This window comes from Phoxinus phoxinus, assembly GCF_949152265.1.
Source record: "Phoxinus phoxinus genome assembly, chromosome: 24".
Taxonomy (NCBI): Eukaryota; Metazoa; Chordata; class Actinopteri; order Cypriniformes; family Leuciscidae; genus Phoxinus; species Phoxinus phoxinus.
In genome coordinates this window covers 13,091,285-13,109,213 of record NC_136899.1, presented here as the reverse complement: position 1 = coordinate 13,109,213, position 17,929 = coordinate 13,091,285, and the positions used below count along the sequence as shown (strand labels likewise).

Genomic DNA, 17,929 nt, shown 5'->3' with positions numbered 1-17,929 from the left:
TTTCTCTTCTTCTGAATGCTGTCAGTTTGTTACTGTAAGTATGGAATATATTTTCCCATACAGGATCTTTAAAGGCTACATGACATTCAAATTGCCCTTATTTACTTTCTTAATACATGTTACTGTGCATGATTCATCGATATGTTATTCCAAAGAAAAAACGTCTTTATAATATTTCAACAAGATGATTTGAAAATACTTCTGAAATGGCTAACGTCACCTAGACCATGTTAAAAAGGAAAATAATGTTAACTAATAGCCAGAAAAGCTGGTTTGACATTGTTTTAGGCCACTGCCTTAGGAAATCCAGTCATTTAAAGTTAAAGGGAGAGTTTTAAAAAAAATGAAATAGCTGTCATCATTTACTCTCCCTCATGACAAACCCATAGGACTTTTATTCTTTTTTTCTCTCTAATTATTTTTGTTCAATCATTTGAAAGTCCACACATCCAAAACTTTCACACGCCAAAAAGTCATCCAGAAAGTAATCCCTATAAATTAAACAGTTAAAGTCTTCTGAAGTGATTGATTACATATGGATTACATAAATATATTAATTACTTTTTGATGTGTAAAAAGTTTTGTTTGTGTGAACTTTTAATGGATGGATAAAAAATTAAATGTAATTTTAAAAAAGTAAATGATGACAACAGTCTTTTTTGGATGAACTATTCTTTTATGTAATAAAAGGTTACTTTAGTAATAGCAAATAGGTATACATTTACCAACGTCATGATGCTTTTAACTCTTTCCCCGCCATTGACAGAAATTTCCGTTAGGGGGGCGCTATTATGCATCTTCTGAAAAAGTGCCGAATCTCCTGATCAAAATACAGGCGAAAAAGAAGCAGAAACAAACAATATCATATGTAAGCATATGCATATGTTAAATAGCACGTTCATCAACATTAAACCGTATATAAATCAAAACTGCCTAATGTTAATGAATGAAATGTCGACCCAGGACGAGGTAAAGGACTGTGAAGCTTTAGTTGTGTTAATGGACTCGATTTATGCTTTGATCGTTCTGAATCCAATCTGGATGTAGTCTTTTTGCTCAAAATGTTGCTTTTTTAATTAAAATTATCCATATTCAAGTGTTGATAAAAAGAATGCATGAAGCTAGAATAAAATTTCTGTTTAATTCATACAACAAAATATTCTGGGAGCCAGAATTTTGTGAAAATTATCAAAAATGCAGGCGTTTGCTGGCAAAAAAAATGTCCAAAACGCTGGCGGGGAAAGAGTTAAGAGTGAGTTGAAACTTTTTGTGTTTTTGGAGCTAAATAGCCACAATTGCCCATTCTGGTATGAAACAGCATTATATTAACTCCCGCCCAACATTTTGTCATGTTAATTATTATGTTTCACGTTGAAATTTGTCACCTTAAGGAAGTAAAATGGGTTGCGAGGGCCGTTTCATGTTGACTTTAAACGTTAAAAGACCATAAACGACAGTGCAGGCCTTCTTTCCGCCTCCTGCTGCCCTGAGGATGACTGTGCTCCATTCCTCTTTTCAGCCTGACGTTTCCGTTCTCTTGCCTTTGGACGAGCACCACATTCGCCAGCCTTTGTCTTCTAACACTGGTGTAGCGCGGGGCCTGGAGATTTTCTACTAACTCTTGACCGGCATTACCATCCTCTCCTCTGACTCTCAGACCTCTCGCGAATCCCTTCTCCTTCCCCTGACCCTCGTGTACGTGGCAGGTGTGCTCGCCCATTCGTTCTGTCTGCATATGTCACCAGCATTTCCCATCATCCCACAGAGCAGATACTCAGGCTTGTGAGAAGGCAGTGTAATTTTGGTGTCGTGATTATGGCTGTCTACTACCATTTTGTTGCATGCGTTTTTTTCTCCCATCTCTTTTATTCTCTACCTTGTAAATCGGATTAGTCTTTTCTTCTAAATTATTATTTTGCTTGCTTGTTATTGCCACCCCGCCGAGCTCGGTTTTAGCTTACAGCTTTGTAACATTTGCTTTTAATTGTTCTCTAATTAGGCTATGTAGGAGACTTTGTGGTTTAACAAAAGACTGAATAAATATATTTTCATCATTATCTTTACATGTTTTTTGTATTTTGTTATTTTAATAACCATTTGAAAAGAAACATCTTATTCATATTTTTTTAGATTTGTTTTAAATTTAATCTTGTAATATTTATGAACCATGTCAGCTTACAGAAAGTTGTTTTTCTTTATTTAATGTATCAAAACAAGTATTTTTTAAATTTATTTGTATATATTTTATATTTAACCTTTTAATATAAAAGCGTGTCACCTTAAGTCGTTTTTCTGTTTCATACATTAAAACTGCTGTCTTTAAAAAAAAACAGAATAAACCTATTTATTTATTTAAATAAGCAGTTTATAATAAAAAAATTCAGTCATTTAATTGCTTATCTAATAAAAGCTATTTATTTATATAAACAATACTTTATTTTGCTGACACAGAGCTATAATGAAACCATGTTGAGCATATGGGTGGCAGAAACAGCAAAAATCCATTTCTGGTTTTGCATAAAACAGTTTGTTCACTTCACGACATTTCCATGTTGTCTTGATACTGTGACGTTTTCACCGCTCTTTCTTTTCTGTGAATGATACTAACTTCCTTGGCCGATATTTTCAGTTAGTAATATATAGTCAGCCAAGTGGATCAGTCTTTTGTTAAACCCTTTTCATGGTTTGACCATCATTCCGTCTCAAAGCAAGATTTCTGTTGAATTTTTCAAGTGATTTGTGATTTGAGTTCTTCTTTGCCTAGATCCACAACCCAATAAAGTCTGACTTTTCATCCATGCAAAAAAAAAAAAAAAGTATTTTCCATTTCTGTTATCTCTGTTACTGAAACACCTTTTTCTTTCATCCACAGGCTTTCAATAAGAATAACTTGATCCTGGAGGAAAGAAATAAGTATTTCAACCCTCAGCTAGCAGGAAAAACATATACCAACGCATACTTCACCGACGTCAACACATATGACGACTTTTAAAAATGGATCTGTGATTCCAGTCATCTTCCCCTCATCAACTTCAGCACCTAGTGATTTTTCTTCGTGGGTTGCCTGGATAAATAAAAAGACATTTTAACTGGAACCATCATCAAATGTCAATAAAGCTGTACAGAACCATTTTCAGAGTTAACAAGGACATCATGCTCTCCAATTGTGTGGACATCACTAAATGAAATTGAACAATGATGATGAACAAATAAAGCAGGCGATTTGATTCAACCGTGACGCCGATAAACTCTCGCTGCAGAGATGGCACATGGACGATTTGCATGATTCTCATTTAATGTGTTTTTCTTTATCGTTGCTTTTTGCATGGTTGGTCGCATTCCAGTGTTTGTGGGCGGGGCCTGTGTCCTAAATGGGTGGAGCCTTCTCTGACTGCTTTGTCTCCTGTGCCGAATCTGAAGCCCCTGTGCCTCACTGAGGACCTACGGTGGTCTCCAGTGCATTTGCCTGCCCTAAAATGGGGTTTTGCAACACACCATCCATATGTAGATACCAAGGTGTCTGAAAAATGTGTTCATGTATCTCTCATTATAGGGGCACTTGTTAGTTGAGCGCTTAGCAGTGGTGGGAATCTCTGTGTTTTTGTTGTACAATACACTTTTCATGACACATATGTCAGTGTAGCTTTTAAAAATGAGTCTATTCTGAAAAAAAAAAAAGTATTTTAAAGTAACCCTGTTCAGTCACCAAAACAAGACATGAATTGTCATATTATTAACATTTGTCTTTGTGGTGTAAGGTCTGCAAAAAAGAGAGAATGTGAAACATTACAGGACCTTTTTATGTAAAACATTGAACATTTGAATATTATCAACATGTTTCTATTTGTTTAGATGTTTAGTGGTTCAAGATTTCATGAGGAAATGAGTATTATCTGTAAAAAAAGAAACAGCTTTCAGCACAAAACTGCTTTTTCAGCTCTATTTTCTTTCATTTTTTAAATATTTCAATGAATTTACTTATAACTTAACCATCCATCCATCATGGAGATGTGCTTGGGAATACACTTTTTCAATTTCTACTAATTCTTTTCTACTTGTAAAACTTTGTTTGCTTGTTTTATGTGCATAAATTAAAATTGCTTCATATAAGTCACTGTGTTCGATCAGTGAAATGTTACATGAGTTGTTGCTTGAATTCACATATTTAGTCAGTCCAGCTTTGGTTGGGAACCTTGTGGCCACAATGTTAAATGATATTCACACAATCAAATAGATTTCGCGACACTTTCAAAGTGAAATGTCCAGTGTGTGGCGCTAAAAACGCGTTCTATTTTCTCTGAAACATGAACGTGCATGTGGCAATGTTTTATTACGTCGTTGGTTGGTTGTAGGCCTACATAGCGTCACTGCAGTTTGGAAATGACATGCATGTGAGTAGCGCTAAAAGGTTAATGCCCTATCACGTTTGAAATTAACGTAGGCCTACTGAGACCCTAAAACTAACAGATAGTGAGATTTTTTTTTAAAAAAGGGCTACTGCCGTTTTAGCTTCCTGTGTGAGCGATCGTGTTGGACCTCAGCTCTCCGCATCGAAACTGCAACGCTGTATCAGGTGAGGGAAACTCTTGTCAGACTGGTCATGGAGCTGATTATGTGATGCATCCAAATGTTTAAATCATGCACTTTGGTAAAAGTGTTTTGTAGTTCATAGTGCAAGGGGGGGAACCGCTTGAAAATACGATCTTTATTAATCTGTAATGGGCTCTGAACCTGTTCAAGGAACGGGGAAAAAACGTAAACTTTAACGCGTTACTTAAACAAAAACGAAATCAAGTTGAATGGTAATGAACAGAAACGCTTATTTAGTTAGTGATGGCAATTTCAAACCACTGCTTCGCTTCATGAAGCTTCGAGTTCGAAACTTTTACGAATCTTTTGTTCCGACTCCAGTCAATGGTTCGGAGCGTTTATTAAGCCAGAGTCACGTGATAAGCGAGGCTTCATTACGTCACTGAGAACCAATGAACAAGTGCCTGTGGGTTTTACCTGCTCTCTGATCAGTTTAATACATTTTAAGACGTTTTAATTAGACATTAGTATAATTAAAATGAATAATGGTAGTTAGTGTAGTGTCTTATTGAGCCATTCATAGAACAAACAAAACTAACCCTGACAATTGATAAAATCACACTTAAAGACACTAATGATCTTATTAAATGATTAGATAATTGCATTTAAAAATTTTACTTTCAATAAAAAATGTGCAATAATTTGCAAAAGTTTTTTTTTTTTTTGGTGTGTGCATGTTTGGTCTGGGTTTTTGTTGCATTTACACTCTTTTGACCACTAGGGGTCCCCGTGGAGATGGGTGTCGGATTGTTTCGAAGCCTCGACACAATACTGCACGTTTGCTTCAACTGTTTCAGTGTCCACGAAGCCTCGATCTGCCCACCACTATATTTAGGTCGAATTACAAACGGCGTTAATTGCGCCCTTGAATGGAAGGGGACGCAATTTGTAGGAAAGTGAACAACAGTCTGAATCCCTTCACGAAGGGCACAAGTGCGTTAGCGAAGGGATCAGGGAACATGAGATGGTCACTTCAAGGAAGCAATTTAATTGTTTATGGTGACAATGGTGAATGGTGAAACATTTTCATCATGTAGGCTAAATTCTATTTAGTTTTATCAAGTTACCAATACATTTATTCATAGGTAAAAAACGTAATTTTTTTAATGCTTATCACATGATCTTATAGCTTATTAAAGTTAAGAGCAGATCCGGAACACGCACGCATAAAGCATAGCCTATTTAAACAACTTCATTATAAAGAACACTTATTTGTATTATATTAACAGCAATAATAAGATATTTCTGTTGTCGCCGCCTAGTTTTGTCGTGGTAACATGTAAGGAACTAGAGTAAGGAAATTTCTGCCTTCGCCAAGTGCGTTCCAAACGGCTTCATCATGACACACAAGTGCCCTGCTCTATCCAAAGTCCCCACTTCCAGGGCTCTGACCTTCGGAGTGTGTAGGGCATAGCATAGGGATGCTCGCTTCCGATTAGAGTTTAATATTTCAATTTGGCAGTCAACCAATCACACCGACAGACTGCAACAGACACTTCATCAGTGTTTGGTCTGATCAGTCAGTCTGTTGTTGTCCTCTGTCAGTGCTTGTTTTTGCCTATATTCTGAATCAGAATTAGAATGTCCAATAAGTGATACGCTATAATCTAGTGACTGTCGGCACCTGACTGCGTCTGTCGGTGCCGTGTGAATTGGCCTCATGAGGATTCACTGGAGTTAGGAGGTTTATCCCAAACTCTTTTTAAAGTTATATTCAAGATATTGTATTAAGTATTGAGAAAAAAAAGGTCTGTGGCCAGAATTTGTGTGAAAATGAAAAAAAGTTAATGGTGTTTTATTGCCATATTGTTCATCTCAGCTGGACACTGCAGTGTATAGGATATACGTTGTTGGAGTTTTGCAAAAACATAGGTATAGAGGCATCTTTTTCCAGTGAGCCTATGCTGCTCTAACTGGCCATAAACACCACAGTAGCTGCCTTTTTTGAGAAGAACTCTCTGTTGCCTTCTTTAACCAGTGTGAGATGGCAATTGAGTATCATAGATCTACTCATACATGTTTGTGTGAACTAGAGGTGTTGAAATCACAGGTTCCCCTGAGGATTAATCACAGTTTACTTTGACTCATGATCATGGTTGCATAACGCACTAGTCTGGTTCTGCAGGCTCTCAGGGTGTTTTGGTAAATATGTACTATTCATTTGTTAAAAAACGGCATGCCTGAATTGCTTCATTTAAGACGTTTCTAGTCTGTAAACATGGTCTGAAATGACTAATGTGTCTCTCTGACCCAGCGCGCACCTCATATTGACATGCTTGATGTAAAGCCACCTGGTTCGACAAACAACCACCCACACACGTATACACAAATTAGTCTGGTTTCACAGACAGGGCTTAGATTAAACTCAAAGGTTAACTCTGCTTTAAGATGCTAGGTGTTTTCCTTGAAATAATGTTTGTCATCACATTTTGTAACATGGCAGGAGCTGAAGAGATGGCAGGCATAGATTGGATTTAAATGCAATGGGGTGTTTATATAAATAAACAAACGTAAACTGAACCAATTACAAAAGAGCACAGGGAACCATGACGCATACCATCTACATCGACAACAAACATCCACTGACAAGGAACAAGGGAAACACAAGGGCTAAGCCAACACGACACACCTGGGAGACTGGGAACAATCAGACTAATCAACAAACGAACTACAAAATGGGATTAGAAACAGGAAATACAACAGAAGACATGGGAAACGTATAACACGTATGTCTTTATATTCAAGTGGCACAGGGTTACCAACACTGGTGTTTGTTTTGGGGTTGTAACACTTACAATTTGTCTACATGCATGTCATGTGACCATTAACCGTCATCAGAAAACCTTGACCATGCAAATGTCTTAATTTTTTAAAATATTATATTAAATTCTCTGGGGCTACAAATCAAAGGGGTTCTGCAAAGATTCACTGGCAAAAAAAATATTTAGCAGCATATAATTTACTATCTGGATCATTCCTGTGGAGCATTTTCATATTTCATTATACATTGGATAAAGTATTAAACTCACAGTTTTTACCAGAGGAAATAACTAATGAATTAAAAATATGTATTTTTTTTCTCTCGCAACTTAACAATTAAGTTAAAAAAAATTGGGATTTTTTTTTAGCCTATTTCTGAAAGCATGTTTTACATCAAGCTTGTTAATTAAGAAACAAATGACAGAGCTGCATGTTTGAGTCTATTTCTGAAATGCTATAAAGAAGATTGTTAAAATACATTTTTAACATTTAACTTGTTGCAGCACAAGGAGTGAAAATCTGATTTAAATGCAATGAGCGGCTGTTGAAATCAATGCTGGTGCTCAGCTAAAAGCACTGTAGCCTGTGGGGGAATCATTTCATTCAGATACGGACACTGCTTCAGTCAATGCCTGCTTCACCACCGCTCTCAGCAGTGTTGCCAAGTCCACGGGTTTCCTGCAGAATTGGGCTAGATTTACACTTGCCACGGGTAGTTTTTCTAGTCAGCGGGTTTGAAGCAATTGGGCAGGTTTTTATTGTGCAAACCTGGCAACCCTGGCTCTCAGTCTGAGTTAGAAAGCATATCACATTACAAAAACAATCACTAAATAAAATAGATATAACTCACAAACCATGCTTCATATTTAAACCTGCATGGTTGTGCATTAGTTGGTTTTTCTGTTGATTATCCTTCAACAATTTCAACATTAACTGCTCTATAAGGGGCAAGTTTGGAAATAAAAATAAATCGCATTACAGGTATTTTGGAAGGTTATGACTTTGTTGTTCTTCCTTGCAAAATTTATGATAATTTTCTGTTCCTCTTTTTTCTTTTTCTTCCCCTATTAGAATATGGTATAGTGTGTCTCTGTGTATAAATACATTTAATAATAAACAAAAACAGCATTGTGACATGCACAAAATAATCATCAATCACCAGTGTAAATAATGCAGTAAACTGTTATACAGTGAACAGTAAAGCAGTAGTTCCCATTATTTATTTATACTGCAGTGCATGCTGGGAAAGCATAGTACTCACCATAGGTTGGTAACAATATAAAACTTATATCTGTTTGTCTGTCTGTCTGTCTGTCTGTCTGTCTGTCTGTCTGTCTGTCTAAGATTCCTTTGATAAATAATAAGTAACCAGTTTTAATGGGGAAAAACACTCATAATGTGACATTTAATTTATTATCAAACTGATTTGGTTCTGTAAATGATGACAGAAATGTAATTTCTGGGTGAATGTTCCTTTAAAGATCTGCTTAATTTCTAATCTTCTTATGATTTCTTTGGATTAATGATAAAAAAGCATAACTGCTTATGTTTGCGACATATTGAACGTGCACTTCTATTTGATTTATTTATATTTTAATTTATGTAAAATTGATGACATATTTTTCATCTTTCTTGTTCTTAATCCATAATTAATTTCACTATCATCTAATAAAATAAAATAAAACCTGTCTTTCTCTTACAGTTCCTCCGCCTCAGTTCTCTCAGATGCACCGCTGCTGTGTTATAAAACACTTTCTCCAAAGCACAGTTTGTCTTCAAATATTTACCAGGTAAGTTATCATTCTGACTCCAGTAAGATCTCAATAAAAAAGCTTATAAATGAAAGACAAGATAAAGGCCAGAGTTTTTAACCTTCTCGAGATGGGTGATCGCACATCTCTTTTGAAAAATTGGTGAGCTTCATGGAAATCATATCAAAGAAAAAAATCACAGTAAAACAAATGGGCTTAGGACTGCACAAAAACCATCACGGTAGCTTAGTGTGCTCTCATTCTTTCACTCAAAGCCTATAGCTCAGATTTCTGTCTCTTTATGTTGTATGATAAAGCATGAGAGCAAGAACACACTGTGATTTCTGTAGCAAACAGTGTAGAAATTCAGCACGAACTGCTGCCGATTCGTTCAATACTTTAGTTTACATCCAGTTACACCCTGTTCTTCAAAAACCTACATAGATTTAATTCACTCTGCTTTTTCATGTATTCACCTCGCTTTAATTAGAGGTCACGACCTCCATTATAAAAGCTGCTGCAGGGAACAAAAAAGACCAAAAAAATGACCAGTTAATTTACTCCTTCCCTTTGCGTGTTTACACATGTACTTGTGTGGATAATAGAAGTTATGCACGTTATGTGGCAGCAAAATAATTGTTGCCTTCACACATTCTCGCTCAGATTCATTTTTCAATGTCACATAAAATCTTTAACATTATTGTATTGCCTTGTCATGTAGTGCACTGCAAAGTTAAAGGTCTTTATTCAGGCACATTCATGTTGTTCCAAACCTGTATGACTTTCTTTCTTTGTGTTTTTTAAAGAATATCCTGTTCAATCCTAACCTCGACATCCGACCTATCAATATCTGACTCATGAACAAATCATTGTTTTTTAATGACACTGAAATGAATTAGACTGAAAGTTTTGTTCACACATTGAACTGATACCGTTCTCTGTGGTTCACAGCCCAATGGAGAAAAATATTATACGGTAGTTAATAACAGCTTAAAGGGATAGTTCACCAATAAATGAAAATTCTGTCATTTACTCTCATGAAGTTCAAAGCTTTCCTTTTTCTTCAGGAATGCAAATGAAGATACTTTCAATGAAATCTGAGAGATATCTGTACCTCCATTGAAAGTCTATTCACCCGAAACTCTGACTCTTCTAAACGTTCATGAAGAAGAGATTGTAAAATAAATCCATATGATCAAGCGTTTTAATCCAAGTCTCCTGAACTTTGATCAGTGAACATACATGGATCACTCAAATATGATAAACAGAATCTCAATCGCTCAACCGAACAAACCTCATTGGTTCTTGTGGAAGTTTAAACGTGCTGGTGTAACGGTAACCTTCCTTTTACCATATTTGTGTTCTCTATGTACGTTTGCTGATCAATGTTTTTATGTGAATAAACGCCTAAATTAAATCTGTTCATCATGTAGATCGTCTCTTCAGAAGACTTGGATTAAACCGCTCGATTCATATAGATTTATTTTACGAGCTTTCAATGGACAGAAATCTCTCAGATTTCATTAAAAATATCTTCATTTGTGGTTTCGAAGATGGATGAAAGTCTTATGGGTTTGGAACGACATGAGGGTGAGTAAATGATGACAGAATTTTCATCTTTAGGTGAACTATCCCTTTAAGGTATCGTTCACTGCAGTGCTTCACTTTTCCTTTAATTCAGCAAGGGTTCTTCCCTGAAGCGGTGTCAATGCCAGGCTGTTGATGATTGCTGTCAAAGAGGAATAATTCACTTGCTGTACTGAATACTCTAGCAATTTACAGTCCATAGCCTGTGCGCAGGGCTCATGGGAAATGGATGTTAGCTCCCTCTGCAAAAGCGCCTTATATCAGTGAGATTAGCCATCTTGACTCTGACACTCCATCTCTCATGCCTTTCATGACCTTCTGATCCTCTCCAAGATGGTTTCTACTGTAGTTCAGCAACCACGCTTGCTACATTTGTCTTCACTACCCTTTGCTACTCTCCTTTAACTCGGTGTAGGTCCAGGTCAGCAAATTGTCCATCAGCTAATCCACCTGGAAGCTCATTTCTCTGCATTTGGCCAATTTCATTGTAGCCGCTTCATTGATGACGATGACTTTGGTCCTTAAAACCTCACTGTCCTTACAGGAAAAATAAAATTAGCATTATCACTATGTGTTAGCGCTAATTAGCAAGACATTTTTGTCTTTTTATTGTTCATTTCTTTTCGTTGTTGTCATGTCCTCGCTCACCTTCCCCAAGTGTCATCCCTGTTTTCAGATCGTACGTTGTCTTGTCAGACGTACTTTAAGTTTTCTTACATTTGCAACAACATTGTCATAATGTGATGTGCTTACAAGGGAAACTGAATATCATGAAAAGAAAAAGATTATAATCCTTTTGTTGACAGATTATTGGAACATAAGTTTGAAAAAGTTTTGGAGATGAGAGCTGTACTTGAATGATTAGATCCAAGATGGCCGTGAAGTGAACTGACTTGCCATGACGTAATAACATTCACTGATGATTCATGCAGAATAAGACCAGAAACATTTATCAAGAAGGCTAATAGAGTTCATTTTGATTTCATGCTGCCTTTAACAAGCTGTCTGCCCCTCTATCACATAGCACACAATCCCTGCCTCTTTCCCATCCTTGACCAGTGTTGAGGTGAGGCCATGGAAATGATTTTTCCACTGTTCTTAGCAATGTGTGAGGTTGCTGATGCCACCGCTATTGTTGTCACCTGCTGGGAAGCACAAAGCAATTTCTCGGAAACACAGACACGCTGTGAAGTGCGTGGTGTGAGGCTTAGTGTGTTTGTGCGATGGGATTTGTCAAATAGAATTCTCAACACAAGGAGATGAAGGAGAGATTTCAGCCGCAGTGCACGGTTCCCTCGCTGCCGACTTCACTTTAAATATTCTTGACACAATAAGCAGCGTTGTCACTCAGTCAGCAGGGCCGCTGCTATAATAGAAAAATGGACAGAACCGTATGCGGTTTATATTATGATGTTATTGGAAGATTTGCAGAGAACTTACTCAGCATGTTATGTCTTGATGATGACCGTAACAGTGCCAGTTTTGTTTTAAGATACAGAAACGTCTGAGACCACAATCTGGAAGTTTTAGGATTTTGAGATTTTAAAACAAAGGCATGTTATGAAAAAATAAGACATTTTTGTGATTTCTAGGTCAAATACATTTGTGACATTGATCATGTGACTCTTTGTACAGATGTTATTGCTTCCATTAAAGCTAAAGATGTTTCCAGATATTCTTAGGATTCCTTGGATGGATAATAAATAGCAGATTTTATGTTATTTGTAACAGATATTTGTAATGTAAAAACAACGCATTAAATTACAAAAAAAAACTCAACTTCTAAACGATTTTAAGATTCCGTGGATAAATGATAAATAACATCATTTGTAATAGGGAAAAATGCATTAATTTAAGGAAAAAATTATCTAAGCAATCTTAAGATTTTGTGGATAAATGATAAATAACAATTTGTTATCGGGGAAATGCATTAAATTAGAAAAATGACTATTGCTAGTGGCCTCATATTTTTGGAACCCATATTATGTCTTCATAAAGATCTGATTTCAAATGAATCTGCAGAATGGGAATGAGTCATTCTCATAGAGTAAAACAGTCATTGCTGAGGTGCGTGAGGTGAATACTAAAATAGATGAAGGTGTCTCTGAGCCAGAGATAGACAGATGATGTTAGTCCCCACAGTCCTCCTCATCAGACATCTGGACCCACAGGTGGCTAAACAAGCCTGGGATTCAGCTGCAGGAAGCCTTGGTCCAAATCCCCGAAGCTTCCTCCCACCTCCAACCCAACCTATGTGCCAATCCCATTTAAAGAACTGACATTTTTGATTACCAGCTGCAGTGTCCATTTCCCCCTCATCTATTTGGCTTTTAAAAAGGTGAATCAGAACAGTTGTGTTCTGCCTCTGCTGACACTTTGGCAGGCTGAAGAAGCGTCTATGAGCTCATTGAGGGTCCAGCCATTTCCTTTCTCTGGAATGTTATCAATAGACGTTTTATGAGATGTTCTTTGCTTTCAGTTGCTGTTGAGAGTAATCTATGTCAGTGCTTAAAGAGACAGTTGCCTGAAAATGAAAATTGTAATACTTCTTTGTGTCATTTCAAACCTGTATGCTTTCCTTACTTCTGTGGAACAATTTTTGGGAGAGTATCCTGGATATTTTTTTAAATATAATGAAAGTGAATGGTACCAGGGGCTGTAAATCTCCAAAATGACAAAACAATCATAAAAGTGGCCCATATGACTTTGGATCTTTTCATTGAATCAGTTTACCTCACAAAACCAATCTGAAATGTTATTTATTGAATCCGATATATTTTAGATTTGGCGATGACAGAATCGTTGCTTTAAAGATCTGCTTAATTTCTTCTAAACAATCTTTGGATAAATTATGTTTGTGACGAATCGTACGAAAATATGAATTTGGATCCAAAAATAAAACTTAAAAAAAACAACACACTTACAGAAGGTGGATGAGACTTCAGTACTACACTTTGTTGTCGTAAATCAGTGAAAGAGAGACCACCTGTGTCTCAGTTAGACTGTCATTTCTCAGAGGGAAAATTTCAAAACAAAACTAACGAGTAATCCATCATGCCTCTGGGCTTCAGACGTTGGGTTTGTAAGTGTGTCACCTCTGATGTTGATCTCTCTAAAAAAGAGTGCTGACAATTCAAGTGAGGCACACAGCTTTCATCACCAGTCTTACATCTTTGCTTAACACATATCTTGCATTAAATGTTCACGTTGAGTTCTGTTCATGAACTAGTTCCCTTTCAAGGAAACTTCTATGCTGCATCAGCTGCTGACGGTATGGGGACGTGCCCTCGCCGAACCCGGTGTCTGAGGCATGTGTACAAACACGCCATACAATGGCCAAGACATCGCAAGGTGTGTCTCGTGAGTTAAGGCGCTGAAGATGAATGATATCTACAGAGTCATAAGTGTGCAGCTCCGGTAAGCCTTCCCTTTCTCCCAGACCTGCACACTGAGATGTCAGGTGTGTGGAGACATCCATACACTGGTCCATTCGGCTTCGAGTTATTCGAATGTAGAGGGGCTGAGCGAGCAGGGTTCTTGGTGGATGCCTTGGTTGGAAAGGAATTTAGTTATTACCTTTCCTCAGGGACATCCTCAACACTGAATGCTCCCGCTTTGCCCTCTAAACCACATCAGGCGACATTGAGGTTGGTGGGCAAAGCGGCAGCTGGGCAGACTGGTGGAGCTCTGTACACTGTGGCGTTACTGCAAGCTTACCAGGCAGGTCTTCTCGAAGGGGTTTATCTCCTGAGGCGGTCTCTGAACTGCGTATGACCAGATCAGGCTCTTCCAGACACCAAGCAGGCAAACCGCTCTATTGACCGGTCCATGGCTGCTATGGTAAGAAGAGACATCTCTTGCTTGATTAGTCAGGGATCAAGGAGTCCAATAAAGCTGTCCTCCTTGATGCCCCTGTCTCTCCATCAGGGCTGTTTGGATCTACTGTTGAGACGGTGGTGGACTGGTTTAGAGGGGCGAGAATGCAGTCAGCTGCCTTTGGGTTGTATATCCCTCACCGAGTTCAGCCCCCTCCTAAGTCATCTATGCCCTTTCCAGAAATGAGTTCCTGGGGAGAAGAGCCGAAGACGAGTGCGAGTGCACTCTTCTAGTCTCCCACTCCCCACCCACCCTTCTTATAAGTTGAGGCACACTTTGCAACAGCATTGCACCGTGTCAGCCATTGTATGGCATGTTTGTGCACGTGCCTCACACACCGGTCCAGCGAAGGCGCGTCCTCATAGCGTCAGCAGCTGACGCAGCATCTCGTTCCCCTTCTCAGGGAACTGGGGTTACACGCATAACCCTGGACGGTTTCGTGAACCTTCTGTGATGGTTGTTAGACATAACACGCAATTTCAAATACACTTCAGACACAACCTCTATATTTAATCTTTTTAGCAGCATTCAACTGTTGCTCTTTGTGAAATAATTGACTTAAAACGAGCATTAGAACCTCCTTATTGATTTGTAGATTGTCTTATTGGTTCAGTTGTAAGCCATGTACATTAATTCAGAGGGTTTCAAACTTGTTGGATGCCACGGACACCTAAATATAATGATCCCCTTGCAACACGACCCACTTACTAAAACAAAAAAGCAGAAATATATTTTCATCTAAATTTATACTGTGTATATAATATATAAATATGTAAAACATTCATTTGAATATTAACAATTGGAATTACCTTTTTTGCAATAAAATAACAAAAAAAGTTAATTTAATCTCATGATTTTCGCCTAGTGTTTAGAAAGTAGAATGAAACCATAATAACGTTAAATGCCTTGCTTTTCAACATTTTATTTATTTATTAATATAATTCTTATTTTTCATTTTGTTTCTCTTAACATTTCTGCAGACCCCTTATCAGTTTGAAAACCCTTCTTTACCCATTACTCATAAATATTGTTCACATTTTCATATAGATTAAGTTTCTCTTAGGCGTACATTTTGTCCTCTAAGCCAAAATTCACACAAAATAATTTTCATCTGATGGCAGATATTTATTCTTTTTTTATCTTTTCCTTCCAGCAATCATTAGGTGCATCTCAGATGTCTGGAACAACAAATGCTCTACTACTAAGTCTGCAAAAGCTTGCTCAGCACTTGATAACATTAAACAATCTATAAATTTCTATATCTAAAATAGTCTCATTTGTAAGGTTGTGCAAAACCGGCTATACCAGGTTCAGTCATAGACATGGTTTTTGTGATGTAACTACCGGTATGTTGGGATTTTTATTAAATTTTTTCATTGTAAATTCATTTGGAACTATACTATTCATTCCATTGAGCTCAGAATGCAATGACAAGACTCCCCTTATATGAGCAATCTCCCGAGAGAATGAACATTTCTGTGCTATTCTGTACGAAACACAGTAACCCTCCCCAACCAGATTGTCAGGGAAAAATCAGCCACATCTTCAATCCCATTGTGAGGCTGTTCTCTATGTCTGATGATGCCATTTATTTTCAGCCTAATTCATGGAGATGATTGCTTCAGTAGATGTGCTGAAAGTTACCTGTCAAGTGAGATATAAATATTGCATGGTCCAGGCATGCTGTGCAAAACAAGGCGTTGTTCAACAAAAACCGAGATGGGTCAGGCTATCTGGCTCTTTTGTCTGTTCCAGATGTGACCTAATTTAAAATTCCCATATTAATCATGTAGGATCAGCTGACAAAAAAAAAACAAGGCTCCGTATTGAATTTTGTCAGTGAAGAGTGTAAACTTGGAAGATGCTTGTTACATTGATTGCCACACAAATGAAACAGGATTCATTGCGGTTTTTAAGTGCTAACATAATTATTTATATATTATACTTTTATTAATTGTATAAATCTATAAATATTTACATATATGCAACCTATATTAATATTATTTATTATGTAAATTAATTGTCAGCCTTAAATTGTGGAGTTATGCATGCAAGGACTGTAGCCACTACTGAATTCCATCTCATGTAATATCATGTAGGTATTTCTTTACTGAATAAGCAATTAGTTTAGTTATATTTTGTTCAAATTAGATCTGCTTTGATACCTTAGTCACTGAATACAGCATAATTAGTGGTTGCATAGACTCGCTTCTGAATTGTGTGAGATGTGGGTGTCTAACCGTAAATAAAACTGAAAGTGGAGGCAGGTGGAATATCATTGCTGACAAGGTAGTGGCTGGTGTTGGAGTGCATCACTTACATTACCCTCCATGTGAGAAATGGATCCTGTCATCAGCAGGGCTCATATCCTCTGCTTTTAACATCAATATACCTCTGGGTGCTCTAAACGCCTTTACAGATTAATTCAATGTGCATTCGTTTCCATGAACACAGTGAATTTCTTCTCTACATTTTAAATGGCGGTTAAATACTGAAAAGCATGCATTAACAGTTCTTGAAAATTTAAGAAGGGCTTTAGAAATTCATTTGTGATGTTTCAAATGAGTCCCGTGCCATCTTTTAAAGACATAACAATACAGTTTAATCAGTGAATGTACTGATGGCGTTTCAGGGATTGGTGCTCAAAAGCAAATTGAGAACCTTAAACATGAAAGAGATGAAGAGTGAAAGAACTGAAGTGATGAAGCATCTGGCTCATCCCTCAAGAATAACAGTTCTAAAAAACATTGTTGCATATGGCATGACTAAACGCTGTTAAATGAATGCACACTTTAATTATCGCTGACATGCCGCAAGACAACGCCGATTCTCTGTCTGCCAAACAGCAAACTCATCTACATAAAAAAATCAATAATTGTACCATATGCAGGTTTAGTGTATAAAAGAATTACAGAATTGATCATCAAGGTTTTTATTCGCACTGCATGTATTAACAGGTTACTGTATTCATTAGCAATGAGATTTTGGGCTGTTTCTGAGAAGTTGTAAGCACAGCAGCAGTGTTTTATTCCTCAGTGATTATTATTCTCGTGAGTTTAAAAAAAAAAATATTGATTTGGAATTATTCAATGCTCATGCATAAAGAGTTTTGTTTAGTTCCTGTATAAATCTACACTGGAAATCCAGAGTTCTCGCGAGAGCACAAGTTGAATTTGATCAGTGAGTTACTCTGGTGCAGCTCAGACACAAGGGCATATTTAATGAGCATCATTACTCGACACCAATCACATCGGGTTATCTGATTTAGGCGAGATGACGACAGCGCTGCGACGTCGAAGTCTTTAGTAAACATTGCAAGATGGCTATGGATGAACACCAGTTGTTTGAAACGGCTTTGGGCGCTA

At 37.2% G+C, this 17,929-nt stretch overlaps 1 protein-coding gene and 1 long non-coding RNA gene across 6 annotated transcripts in view; both read left to right on the top strand.

Annotated features, from left to right (window-relative positions):
* Positions 1-4,137, top strand: part of sema5a (sema domain, seven thrombospondin repeats (type 1 and type 1-like), transmembrane domain (TM) and short cytoplasmic domain, (semaphorin) 5A) — a 145,236-nt gene extending 141,099 nt beyond the window's left edge. For all 5 annotated transcript variants that reach the window (XM_079601664.1, XM_079601666.1, XM_079601665.1 and 2 more), the window contains one exon: positions 2,873-4,137. In XM_079601664.1, coding sequence (XP_079457790.1) covers positions 2,873-2,992 — 120 coding nt within the window. In that variant the 3' untranslated portion in view covers positions 2,993-4,137. The remainder of the gene's footprint in view (positions 1-2,872) is intronic.
* A 181-nt stretch (positions 4,138-4,318) lies between these two features.
* Positions 4,319-17,929, top strand: part of LOC306992593 — a 47,495-nt gene continuing 33,884 nt past the window's right edge. Inside the window, exons 1-3 of the long non-coding RNA XR_013796313.1 lie at positions 4,319-4,391; positions 4,510-4,573; positions 9,053-9,140. This is a non-coding gene — a long non-coding RNA (uncharacterized lncRNA). The remainder of the gene's footprint in view (positions 4,392-4,509; positions 4,574-9,052; positions 9,141-17,929) is intronic.